The following is a 12,102-nucleotide window of genomic DNA, read 5'->3' as shown; positions in this document are numbered from 1 at the left end:
ATCACCAAGTGCCAGCTGTGTGGATCCCGCAGGTGTGACTGCTCTGGGAGTGGGAGTCCTTTTTTCCCTCTGGGCTCCCCAGTGTTCAGGCTGAGAGCAATGCTGAAAGAGGATTTCTGTCCCTTCAACGAAGGAGGCAATACATTATCAGTAAAACCCACAGCTTAAAAATTTAAAAAAAAAAGTGATATTTTCCAAAGAAAGAGATGAATTTTTGAGTAAATTACTGAGAAAAAAAGCATAGGATTGACTAACGGAAATCTGACCCAGTGTATCAATATTTTCTTTCAACAGTCCACAATGTCCAGATTGAAGAAATGTCCAACAGCAGCTCCATCAGCCACTTCCTCCTGCTGCCATTGGCAGACATGCGACAGCTGCAGCTCCTGCACTTCTGCCTCTTCCTGGGCATCTCCCTGGCTGCCCTCCTGGCCAACAGCGTCATCATCAGCACCGTAGCCTGCGGCCACCACCTGCACACCCCCATGTTCTTCTTCCTGCTTAACCTGGCCCTCACTGACCTGGGCTCCATCTGCACCACTGTCCCCAAAGCCATGCACAATTCCCTCTGGGACACCAGGAACATCTCCTACTCTGGTTGTGCTGCACAAGTATTCTTCTTTTTTTTCTTTATGTCAACAGAGTATTTTCTCCTGACCATCATGAGCTACGACCGCTACGTGTCCATCTGCAAACCCCTGCACTACGGGACCCTCCTGGGCAGCAGAGCTTGTGCCCACATGGCAGCAGCTGCCTGGGCCAGTGCCTTTCTCTATTCACTGCTGCACACAGCCAATACATTTTCCCTGCCCCTGTGCCAGGGCAATGCATTGGGGGGGTTCTTCTGTGAAATTCCAGAGATCCTGAAGCTCTCCTGCTCCAAATCCTATCTCAGGGAACTTGGGCTTTTTGCAGTTAGTGTTTGTTTAGCTTTTGCCTGTTTTGTGTTCATTGTTTTCTCCTATGTGCAGATTTTCAGGGCTGTGCTGAGGATTCCTTCTGAGCAGGGACGGCACAAAGCCTTTTCCACCTGCCTCCCTCACCTGGCTGTGGTCTCCCTGCTTCTCAGCACTGGCACATTTTCCTGCCTTAAGCCACCCTCCATCTCCTCCCCAACTCTAGATCTGCTACTGTCATATCTGTACTCAGTTGTTCCTCCAGCCCTGAACCCTCTCATCTACAGCCTGAGGAACCAGGAGCTCAAGGATGGCTTGAGGAAAATCATCATGAATGCTTCTCAGAAAAAATAAACTCTCATTCTCCTTTATCACTATTATAATAATACTCATTAATGCCCACTCTATGTACTGTGGTTTTGGTTTGTAGTTTTTTTTTTTCTCTGTGTCCAAGTTTAGGACAAATTTGGGGAAAAAGAGCTCCAAAGGGCCCCCCCCTCCCTTTTTCTTTTTCACAATTCCTTCCTTCACTGAGCTCAGAAAGAATTGTTCTTCATGTGAAAATGGAAAAAACTTTTTTATTAACAAAAATACAAAAGAAACACTCCCCAACCCAAACCCAGATGAGACGAACCTAGCTGGTCCTTGCTGGGGAGAGCGGCAGAGCCTCCCAAGCCGACCTCCAGCAGCGGCCCCCGAAGTCCAGATCCTCGTCCTCCAGAGTCGGTGCAAATCCCTGGAGCAGGGAGAAGGGAGAGAGGGGGAGGGGCAGCCGGGAGCAGGCCAAAGAAAGCCCAAGACAAGCCAAAGCGCGCCCAAGACAAGCAAAAGCAAACCCAAGACAAGCCAAAACAGGGGCACAGACAAAGCAGCTGGGGGAAAGGGGAAAAAAAATGGCCAAAGCAGCCAGGGGAGGGGGTTACAGCTGAGCAGACGGCCAGAGCAAGACACAGCCCAAAACCGAAGCGCAGCAGGAGACAGAGAGCCGGAAAACACCAGCCTAGATATAACAGTCCGAGGGAGGGACCGGCAGCTGCACGGGTGAAGCAAGGAGAGGAGCCAGTCCAAACATCAGCCCATAACACTCTAGCACAGGTATGACATATTTTAGAATTTTTTAACAAGAAAATACTTATCTTTACCATTTTTAATTCAGTATTTGCATTTCTAGTGTGAACCATAGACTATATAATCCTGGAGTTGTACCACATATGTGCTTACACAAAATAAAGAACTTGGTGTTGCTGTGTTTGCCTGACATATTTCCTCCTTGGCTTCTCTGCAGGGTTGGTGCCTTTGTTCAGAGCTGGGGTGAAAAAGGAACCCCAGTGCTCCTCACTGCCAGGCACCCCCAAGGCTTCTGCTCCATAACCTCCCCCTCCTTCACTTCCACACTCCCCTTCAAAGCCCCTGTGTTGGTTTAAGTCCTCAGGGCTCATTTAGCTCAGTCTCAGTCCTGCTGTGTGACTGTCCAGGGACTGCAGGCAGGGACAGGCTGTGGGCACTGCTGGGACAGAGCTGGACTCTGCAACATCATTTCCTTCATGCAAAGGCATCTCCCCAGTGCAGGGCCTGAAAGCTTCAATCTCCTTCCCCGTTTGCACTCAAGGATGTTCCCAACACAGTGCCCTGGAGAGGAGAACAGCAGTGACAGCCAAAATGTGGCATTGTTCAGGGTGGGGCTGTCCCAGCAGTGGCCCTTGCAAAGCCAGAGCTGCTTCCAGCAGTGCCTCTCACACCAGGGCACAGAGGTTGTTCTTCCCTGCCTGGAGGGACATCAAGTGACCAGGTCAGGAGTCTGTGTTTGCAGTGCAAGGACATTCCACAGCCCTGAACATCTTATGTGCATGTGAGGGGACTTAAACCCAGTGAGCACAAACACCTGCAGATGTTTCTGGAGTTTCCAGAGTCTAACATCCCCTGGGAACCCCTGGATGCAGGGCTGGGATGAGCTCCTGTGCTCAGAGCTCCCCGTGTCCATCCCTCTGGCCGTGGAGCACCTCAGGCAGGGGCAGGGCAGGGTGACACCTGCAGGGCTAAAGTCCCTGCCAGGCTCTGGCTGTGGCACCAGAGCCCAGGGAGCCCCTGTCCCTGCCGCAATGAACTGTCTGTGTGTGTGTGCCAGGGAAGGACTCGTGTCCCTGGACACCCCTGGGGCTGTGAGCAGGGCAAGAGCCCAGATCAGGGGATGGCACCTGACAGAGCCCTGACATTTCTGGGGGTGCCCATAAGAGCAGAGTTGGGCAAGGTGGCTGTGGCTAAACCCATCTGGGCATCCAGTGACAACAGAGTGTCTCTGTCCCTGTCCCTCCTTACTCAGAAAACAGGAGAAAATAAGGTGAACAGTTGTGGGTCACTATAAAGAGAGATTAATGTCAGGGGGAATACAAAGCAAGGGCCAAATGCAGAAGAAAGGAAAACCACAGAGAGACAAGAATTCAGCACAAGAATTCAACACGTCATAGTTGCTTTAGAAGACAAGTGTATTAATACAGAAAATACAGAGGTCCTCTTGTCCCCTCATGTCCCTGCTGATCAGGACATCCCATGGAATGGAAGATCACTTGGGTCAGTCTATCCCAGCTTTCCCGTCCCTGTGTCCCCAGGAACACTTGCCCCCCCGCCCAGGCCATTGCTTTAGGGGTTGCAGAGATGCCTCATGTGGGGCCAGCCCTGCTCAGGAGCAGTCAAACCTTGGTTTGGGACCAAACCCACTCCAGCCACAGGAGCCAAGCACAGCAGGACAGGAGCTGCTCTGGGCAAAGGGAACTCCATCCCAGCCACACCCAGGCCAAGAGGGCTCACAGGGCTCTTGCCACCTTTGTGTTATTCCACAATTCAATGAATCTATTCCTTGGAGAGCTCTTTGAAGACAGAATTGACAGATAGGCAGAGAAGAGCTATAAAATGCACCAATACAAAGACAGCAGCTCCTGTGAGGAATGAATGCTCCCAGGGCAGTGCTGTGGCAGGAGAAGCACCAAGGAGGAGGAGGATGAGCTCAGTGCATGTGTTTGTGTCCCAAGGCACAGAGGGTGAGGGTGGCAGAGGTCAGGGCACGGCTGGCAGTGGCAGGGCAGAGCCAGGGGCAGTGGGATGGGAGTGTGCAGCCTGCAGGGACACAGCAGCAGCTGTGGGACAGCACAGGACAAGCTGTGCTGGACATGGCCAAGGGCCCTGGCAGGGCTGGCAGTGCCCAGGAGAAGACAAGTTTTGGTGCCCTGGAGCACAGCAGGGTCTGTGCCACCAAGGGCTGTGAGGAGACACCTTGTCCTGAACCTAGAAGTTGTATCAGTTGCAACAATTCCATTAGGTTCAGTGTCACAATGCTCTCCTTGGATCCATGAGGCCCCACAGTGTCACAATGGTCCCTTGGCTCCATTTGTCCCACAGTGTTACATGAATCCTTAGTTCCATGGTGCTGTGAACTGTCACAATGGTCTCCTTGGTTCCATGGTGACACAGTTGCCACAATTTCCTTAGTACCTCAACTGTTCCTTGGTCCCACGAGGCCTCACAGTGTCACAATGGTCCCTTGTTGCCATGGCACTGTGTAATGTCACAGTGGTCTCCATGATTCCATACTGCCCTGCAGTGTCACAATGCACCATTGGTCAATGAGGCTCCAGTGTCACCATGGCCACTTGGTTCCATGGACCCTCACTGTGTCAGTGTGGTCCCCTTGGTCCACAAGGCTCTGAAGTTCCACAGTGGCTCTTTGGTTCCATTAGGTTTGGCACAGTCACAATTCACTCCTTGGTTCCACGAGGCCCTGTGGATTCACAGTGCCCATGATTCCATGAGTTTCCATGGAGCCACCACAGTGTTTTTGGATCTGCTGTATCTCAATGATCTCCTTGGTACCATCCTGCCCCAATGTCTCAGTGGCTTTTTGGTTCCAAGAGTTTCCACAGTGCCACACTGGTCTTTTTAGTGCCATGAGGATACAAAAATTCCACATAAACATTGAGCAACACCTGATTAACACACCTAAGAACATCTGTCTGCATTCAAATTAGGGGTTAACGGTGAGAATGGCCCCAGCAACTTCCATCTGCAAGAGAGACACAGGGAAAGGACAGGGACAGAGACTTCAGCTGAAATTCACAGAATTAGAGAATCACTAGGTTGGAAGAAAACTTCAAGTCCAACCCCTGCCTAACACCTCCATATGGCACCAATTGCCATACCTAGTCTTTTTTTTAAACATATAGGGATGGTGTCTCCACCAACCCCTGGAGAGATCATTCCAGAATTTTGCTGCATTTCCTGTAAAAAACTTTTTTCCTAATATCCAACCTGTATTTCCCTTGGCGGAGCTTAAGACTGTGTCTTCTCATTCTGCTAGTTGCTGCCTGGTGAAAGAGACGAATCCCCACCTGACTAAAACCACGGTTCAGGAGGTTGTAGAGAGTGATAAGGTAACATCTGAGTCTACTTTTCTCCAGGATAAACAACCCCAGCTCCTTCAGCCACTCCTCAGAGCACTTGTGTACCAGACCCCTCACCAGCCTTGTTGCCCTTGTCTGGACACGCTCCAGCCCGTCCATGTCCGTCCAAAATTGGGGGGCCCAGAACTGGAGAGAGCACTCAAGGTGCATCCCAACCAGTGCTCAGCACAGGGGAAGAATCATTGCCCTGGTCCAGCTGGCCACACCATTCCAGATCCAGGCCAGGAACCTTTGACCTTCTTGTCCCCCTGGGCACACTGCTGGCTCATGTCCAGCCTGCTGTCCATCCGCGTCCCCAGCTCCCTTTCTGCCTTGTCACTGTCCAGCCAGTCCAGCCTGGAGCACTGCAGGGGTTGTTGTGGCCAAAGCGCAGGACCCAGCACTTGTTAAAACTCAAACTGATGGACTTAATCCCTGGATCCAGCCTGTCCAGGTCCCTCTGCAGAGCTTCCTAACCTCCACAACACTCACACCCAGCTTGGTGTCATCTGCACATTTCCTGATGGTGCACACAATGCCTTCATCCAGATCATCAATGCAGATATTGAAATCCACGCTGGCTGGCTCTGATCCCTCATCCATCCTGCAGGTGCCCTGTGATGGCACTCAAGATGATCTGCTCCATCACCTTGCTGGGCACTGAGGTCAGGCTGACAGGCCTGGAGTTCCCCAGATCCTCCTTCCAGCCCTTCTTGGGGATGGGCTTACATTGACACCTCCAGTCCTCTGGGACCTCCCTGGTGAGCCAGGACTGATGATAAATGAAGGAGAGCAGCTTGGGAACCTCATCCAGCAGTTCCATCATCCCCCTAATATGGATCCCATCTGGTTGTAGAGACACCTGTGAGCATCTGAGTGGCTCAGGTCCCCTGTTACTTCTCCCTGGATTACAGGAGTCTGTTCTGCTCCCTGTCCCCATCAACCAGCTCAGGAGAGCACTTGTCCTGAGGACAAAATGTCTTACACTTGAAAACTTAGGCCAAGAAGGGTTAAGTACCTCAGCCTTTTCCCTATCTTTGGTAAGCATATCCTCCCCCCTCCCTCCCCCGCCCCAGTAAGGAATTGAGGTTCTCCTTTTCCCTCCTTTTGTCATTAATGTATTAATAAAAAAAATTTTGTTATCCTACACAGAACTGCCTGCTTAAGTCCTAATTGAGCTTTCACCTCATTTTCTTTCTTCATGACCTGATAACATCCTTAAACACTTCCTGAGTTGCTTTCCCCTTTGTCTAAAGTTGATGTACCCTGTTTTTTTCCTGAGTTTCTGAAAAAAGCTCCATGTCCAGCCAGGCCAGTTGTTTTCCTCACTGGCTCATCTTCTGGGACACTGGTACAGGCTGCTCCTGATTGTTCAAGTTCTGTTTCTTTGAGAATATCCATCCTTTTTGGAATCCTTTGTTTTAAGGACTGTTTGCCTCAGAAAACAATCAGTACCTGATTTGTACACTCCAAATCTGCATCCTGAATAGGTTGAAGTCTGCTCTCTGTAACTCCGGTGTTAGAAATTCTGTTGATGTCCCGCCTTCTTTCACAGGATGTTTAAAAACTTAATTATTTCATGATAACTGTACCCCAATAACCTCTGATCACCGCATCTCCCACCAGCCCTTCTCTGTTTGTGAACAACAGGCGACAGAGCTTTCCTAAGGAGTGGAAAGAGAAGGAAACCTCCCCAAGGTGCAGCCTGGAAGGTTCAGCCTGGAGGTGAGGAAGCAGCACAGTCCCTGCCAGGGCAGAATGTTGGTGGCCCAGGTGTCCCAGCTGAGGCTGGGCCATGCCATGGCTCTGTGTGCCAGGAGCCGGCAGCGCTGGGTGCAGGGAGCCCAGGGAGGACACAGCAATGCTGGGCTGAGAAATGCTGGGGGCACAGCGAGATGGGCGTGTGCAGCCGGCCAGGGCAGAGGAGCAGCACGCACAGGGGCACAGGCTGCAGGAGAGATGGCCCAGGGCTGGGCAGGGCTGGCAGGGCCAGAGGCATCCAGGCCTTTGTGCCCGGGGCTGGGCAGCACCTCTGGAGCCCCACAGGAGGAACTTTTCCTGCAGTGTCTGCACTTTGCTGCTGCCTCAGCCCTCCCTGAGCAGGATGGCAGGGCTTGCAGGGTGATGCCATTTGTCCTTGCTGCCCCTCCCATCCCAGTGCCCCAGGAACAGCCCCGAGCCACTCATGAGGGACAGGCCCTGCTGGGCCAGACCTGGGCTCAGCCCTTGGCTTTTCTGCTGCCTCCAACCAGCCCAGACCTTGCTCAGCATTGCAGTTCCTGCTCACAGCCTTGGGCTCCTGCAATGCTGCCCTCAAGGATCTGCTTTCACCAGTCCCTGGGGAGCCTTTGGCAGTCTCTACCCTTAGTGGGGCCAGTGGTGCTCCAAGGGACTTGGAGTTTTGCTTCTGCCTCCTTGAGCAGATTCTCCAACCTTCTCTCAGCGCCTGTGGCTCCTGGACTCAGCCCCAAATCTGCCCTCTTATAAATATGATTCCTGCTAATTAAATTGTAATTATATTAGCAAAATTTTTGCTTTGTAGCAATGGAAAAATTGTACTTAATTGTTCCAATGCATAAAAGATAATGGAAGGTTAATCAAAGCAGATGTTATCATTCTCCAGTTGTTTGGTGGGAGTAGAGGTAGTAAGGGTATAGGTCTAAAAACAGCATCTAGAAATAAAACTTTTGACCTTGATTTGAGCCAAATTGGGATGATTCCAAGCATTAGACACTTGGCTTGTTATGGGAACATTGGCTTAATTATATAACTCTAAGCTCAGTACGCCTGCTCTATCTGAGAGGTCACCTAGTGAACACTGAGGAAGACCCAGAGCCTTAATCAGAAACAATATCCCCAAAGGAGGAGAGACCCTCGATCATTGTTGAAGCATGAGCAACACAACATAGTGACGGAGATTTTAGGAATAGAAATGAGGAGGAGCTTTCCAGAATATTCTGTATAAATATGTATTAGTAAACTATATAAGTGAGATTTTAGCTTGATTCAGTTGGCATGGTCTGAGAGGAATGGCCGTCCCTGTACCCCTGGTTGGTTTTGCTTATGCTTTATTTGAACCAAACCTCAATTACACTAAAATACTCACTGCCAAATTTTGTATTTATTTAAATATACATAACTAATATACTTTGATTGTATTTTTTATATACAATTACTGCTATTATTAAAGAATTACTGCTAAATTTATATTTGGTGTTTGATTAACTGAACAATTGAAGACTCCATTCATAACAATTTTGGGGATCATTAAAATACAGAAAGATTCCAGGAGCTCTTTGTATTTCTTCAATTGTCTTCAAGTCCCAAGGGCTTGTGCAGACGCTTGGAGACATTTTGGAGTTTTCCTAAGAAGGAAGATTTGAAAGTGCATCATGACTTTACTCAAGGGAATGTTTTTCAATTTTTCTGTTCAGAGGCAAAGTGATAGAAGCATTTCCCAAGTGACCTTGATGCACAATGTCTCCTTAGGAGGTCTGGGCACATTGAAGAATGAGCCCCTTTGCAGGCTGACCCTGTTTGGACAACCTGCTCCTCACCCCCATCATCACCATATCATGATGTCTCCCACCTGGTGCCAACAACCCAAAATATAAAAATCATCATTAATTTCTCTTTGTAATAAAAATGTTATTTAATTTTAAAATTAAAATTAATTTTCCTTATTTGTAATATTGTTATTCTATTTTTTAGACCAAATTTTTATATTTGTAATAAAAATATTTTATTAGCAACCAAAAAAATTATTGGTCATTGCTTTTATGCAATACAATTTCCTTAATTAATTAAGCTCTATTGCTTATTTATTTCTCCCTTTTTAGGATAATTCATAATGTTTGAGTTATTTTTTTTATCTTTTTTATATCTTTTTTTTTCAGACAGGTTCAGGGTGGGCACTTTGGGGTCCAGGGAGACATTTCTGGGGCACATTCGGGGCAGTTTTGGGTCTGGGGGAAGAATTTTGAGGGACAGGAGGACACTTGGGGGAATTGAATGGGCACTAAAAAAGAACTTAGGGATCCTGATGGAAAGTCTGTGCTTTGAAGTGGCTCATGGGGGTCTGTAAGGGGGTTCTCCGGGGTGCAGGGCATGATGGGAGTTGTAGGAGTAGGTATAATACAGTTTAATGGGGCTGCAGTGCATAATGGTTATTCCAGGCCCAGCTGCAATGTCTCTTGGAGGAGCGCGGGGCATGATGGGTGATGAAGTCATTGCTTGAATAGCATTCTATGGCACCACAAAGCATGGTGGGAGCTGTAGTCCCGGAAGTGATTCTAGTGGAGTGTTTACGAGCTCTGGGAGGGCACTTGGGGGACACTTTTGCCTCTGAATGGCAACTTCAAGTCCTCAGGGAGGAATGTTTACAGTTCGGGAGCACTTGAGGGAGCTTGGGGAGCTCCAACCAGGCTCTTTAGGGCACGGGGCACAGCAGGAGTTTTAGGCACGGAACTGTGTTATGAGGTGCTCTGAGCTCAGGGGGGGATGGCAGGAGATGAATTCCCAGAAGTGGCTGTAACGGGCATCTGTGGGCTTGGGAGCATTCAGGGGATTCTGGGATGTTTTTGGGGGTACCCGAATGGGCGCTGAGGGGACACTTAGGGATCCTTGGAGTTTCTGGAGGACATCTATTGGACATACAGGTGGGATACCAGGGTTCTGTGGAGCACGGGGCATGATGGGTATTGTAGTCCCGGCTCCAATGGGGCTCTATGGTGCTGCAAGGCATGCTGGGAGTTAGAGGCAGAAAGGAAAAATGGTGCCGACTCCAGGCACCACCCCTGAGGCCCCGGTCCCCGGCCTGAACCTCCTTGGTGGCACCTTGGGCTGGCACATACCTCAGGAGGGTGTCTGTTTTCACAGGGGAAAATAAGGTGTTTTAGATTGCTTCAAAAGTAAAACAAAGGGGAGAAAACCATGTTTGCTTGAGTGGAGGCAGTTCTCCAAGCAAAGCAGGTCCCAGGTGAGTGAGGACAGAGAGGATGGGGTTGGGGAATGTGGAGCAAGGTTGTCCACACTGGGTGAGACCTCAAGGCACAGCTTCTCTGAGCAGGCCAGACCTCCTGAGGAGAAACTCTGGATCAATATCAATCACAGAATGCTGCTAAGACCTCTGCTTAAAGAGAACAGTAATAAAATCCATCCTTTAAAATAGGAATGGATATTTTTAAGAAACACTATGAAGTATTTTTCCATAACTATTATAGGAAACATTCCTAATGAACTGCACCAGACCAGAGGGAAATCAAGGCAGAGCCATGGTTTGTTAGGAAACCTCTCAAGAACTCCAAGTGAGAATCAAACTCCAAAGTTTCTTCAAGTTTTATTGGGTCCCATCGAGGAACACAGGTGAGAAAGTGTCCCCAAGCCACAATCAGAGCAGAGAACTGGAGGCAGAGATGACAGGTAGGGAAAAAGAGAAGCCAAGTCTTGGTGCCCTGGGGCACAGCAGGGTCTGGGCCACCAAGGGCTTTGAGGAGACACCTTGTCCTGAGCCACTGGGGCCTCCTGGCACAGCCCCAGCAAGGCTGGGCACTGTCACCCCTTGGGCTGCCCTCAGCATCCCCCCACATCCCAGTGGCCTCAGGGATCTGCTGGGACCAGTCCTGGGGAGCCTTGGTCAGGAATGGCCCTGGGGCTCCTTCATGCTCCCAGGGACTGCCGGTTTTTCAAAGGACTTTGGGTTTTGCTTTTGCCTTGGAGTGTCTGAGAGCTTTGTGTAATCATGGCCTCCAGTTATCTGTTTTTATTAGTCACTTGAGAGCCTTTCTCAGAAACAGCACTCAGTGGGGCTCAATGGCCAATGGCTCAATGCCTCTAGGTGCTTCAGTCATTTAAAGTTATTTACTTTTTCCTTTCTGCACTGAGTCTCTGAGAACTAGTGGCACCCAAGTAAAGTGGGAGTTTCTTTTTTTCTTTTTTTTTTTTTTTTTAAGCAATCTAAAACTCCAAACTTTTGCCACTGAAAACAGATGCACTCCTCAGGTATGTGCCAGCCCAAGGTGCCACCAAGGAGGCTCCCCTTTCCCAAGGCAGAACCCTGCAAGGAATGTTTGAGACCTTTGCACTCCTTGGTTTCCTGATGCCTTGCAGTGTCACAAAGGCCCCTTGGGACAAAGAGGTTCATTGGTGTCACCATGGTCTCCTTGGTTCCATGAGGCATCACAATGTCCCAACGCACTCTTGGTTCCATGAGGTTCCTGCAGCAGGACTTCCCCTGTGACACAGCAGAGCTCATCTGTTCTGTCCATCAGCTGGGCCATAACTCAGGGCATCTTCCACCTCTCAGGAATTGCCGAGATAATCCAGGCTGGACATCTGTCCTGTCCTGAGTTCTCTCTGGTGCCAGGGAGGTGGAATTCCCAGCTGACCATGAACATCTTGCCTTGAGAGCAGACTGAAGGGAGATAAGCCTTGAATTCCTGAGTGACACACATTCATTTTACTAACTATAAATGTTGCACAAAACTCTCACAAAGCAGAAGTCTTCTGCATAGTCTCTGCAAACAGGTAAGGCCTATCCCCCAAGTCTGGATGCATTTTTGTGGTTACTTTTCTGGAAGTTGAGTGAAAGGGCTCCATGTGTACTCCCTCATCATTTTGGTGGCAAGTGACATTGACTCCTGATCTCTGCTATTTCTTCACTGGCTGTAATATAGGAATCTTCATTGTGCACTGTGTTTTTATGTATCTGTACTTCTTTTATTTATCCTGTGCAGTAAGAAGTCCATTTAAGGTCTCTTGTCTGTTAAGATTAAGGC

The 12,102-nt window shown here is 49.3% G+C and overlaps 1 protein-coding gene across 1 annotated transcript in view; it reads left to right on the top strand.

Annotated features, from left to right (window-relative positions):
* Window positions 1–296: 296 nt before the first annotated feature.
* The window catches only part of LOC306815577 (olfactory receptor 14J1-like), a gene marked incomplete at its 3' end in the record, with an annotated part of 46,476 nt that continues 34,670 nt past the window's right edge, over window positions 297–12,102 (top strand). The window contains exon 1 of the mRNA XM_079332150.1: window positions 297–1,196. Within this exon, the coding sequence (XP_079188276.1) occupies window positions 318–1,196 (879 nt within the window). The 5' untranslated portion in view covers window positions 297–317. The remainder of the gene's footprint in view (window positions 1,197–12,102) is intronic.

This window comes from Erithacus rubecula (genome assembly GCF_903797595.1).
Source record: "Erithacus rubecula genome assembly, contig: scaffold_162_arrow_ctg1, whole genome shotgun sequence".
NCBI lineage: Eukaryota > Metazoa > Chordata > Aves > Passeriformes > Muscicapidae > Erithacus > Erithacus rubecula.
This window is presented reverse-complemented; position numbering and strand designations above follow the sequence as displayed.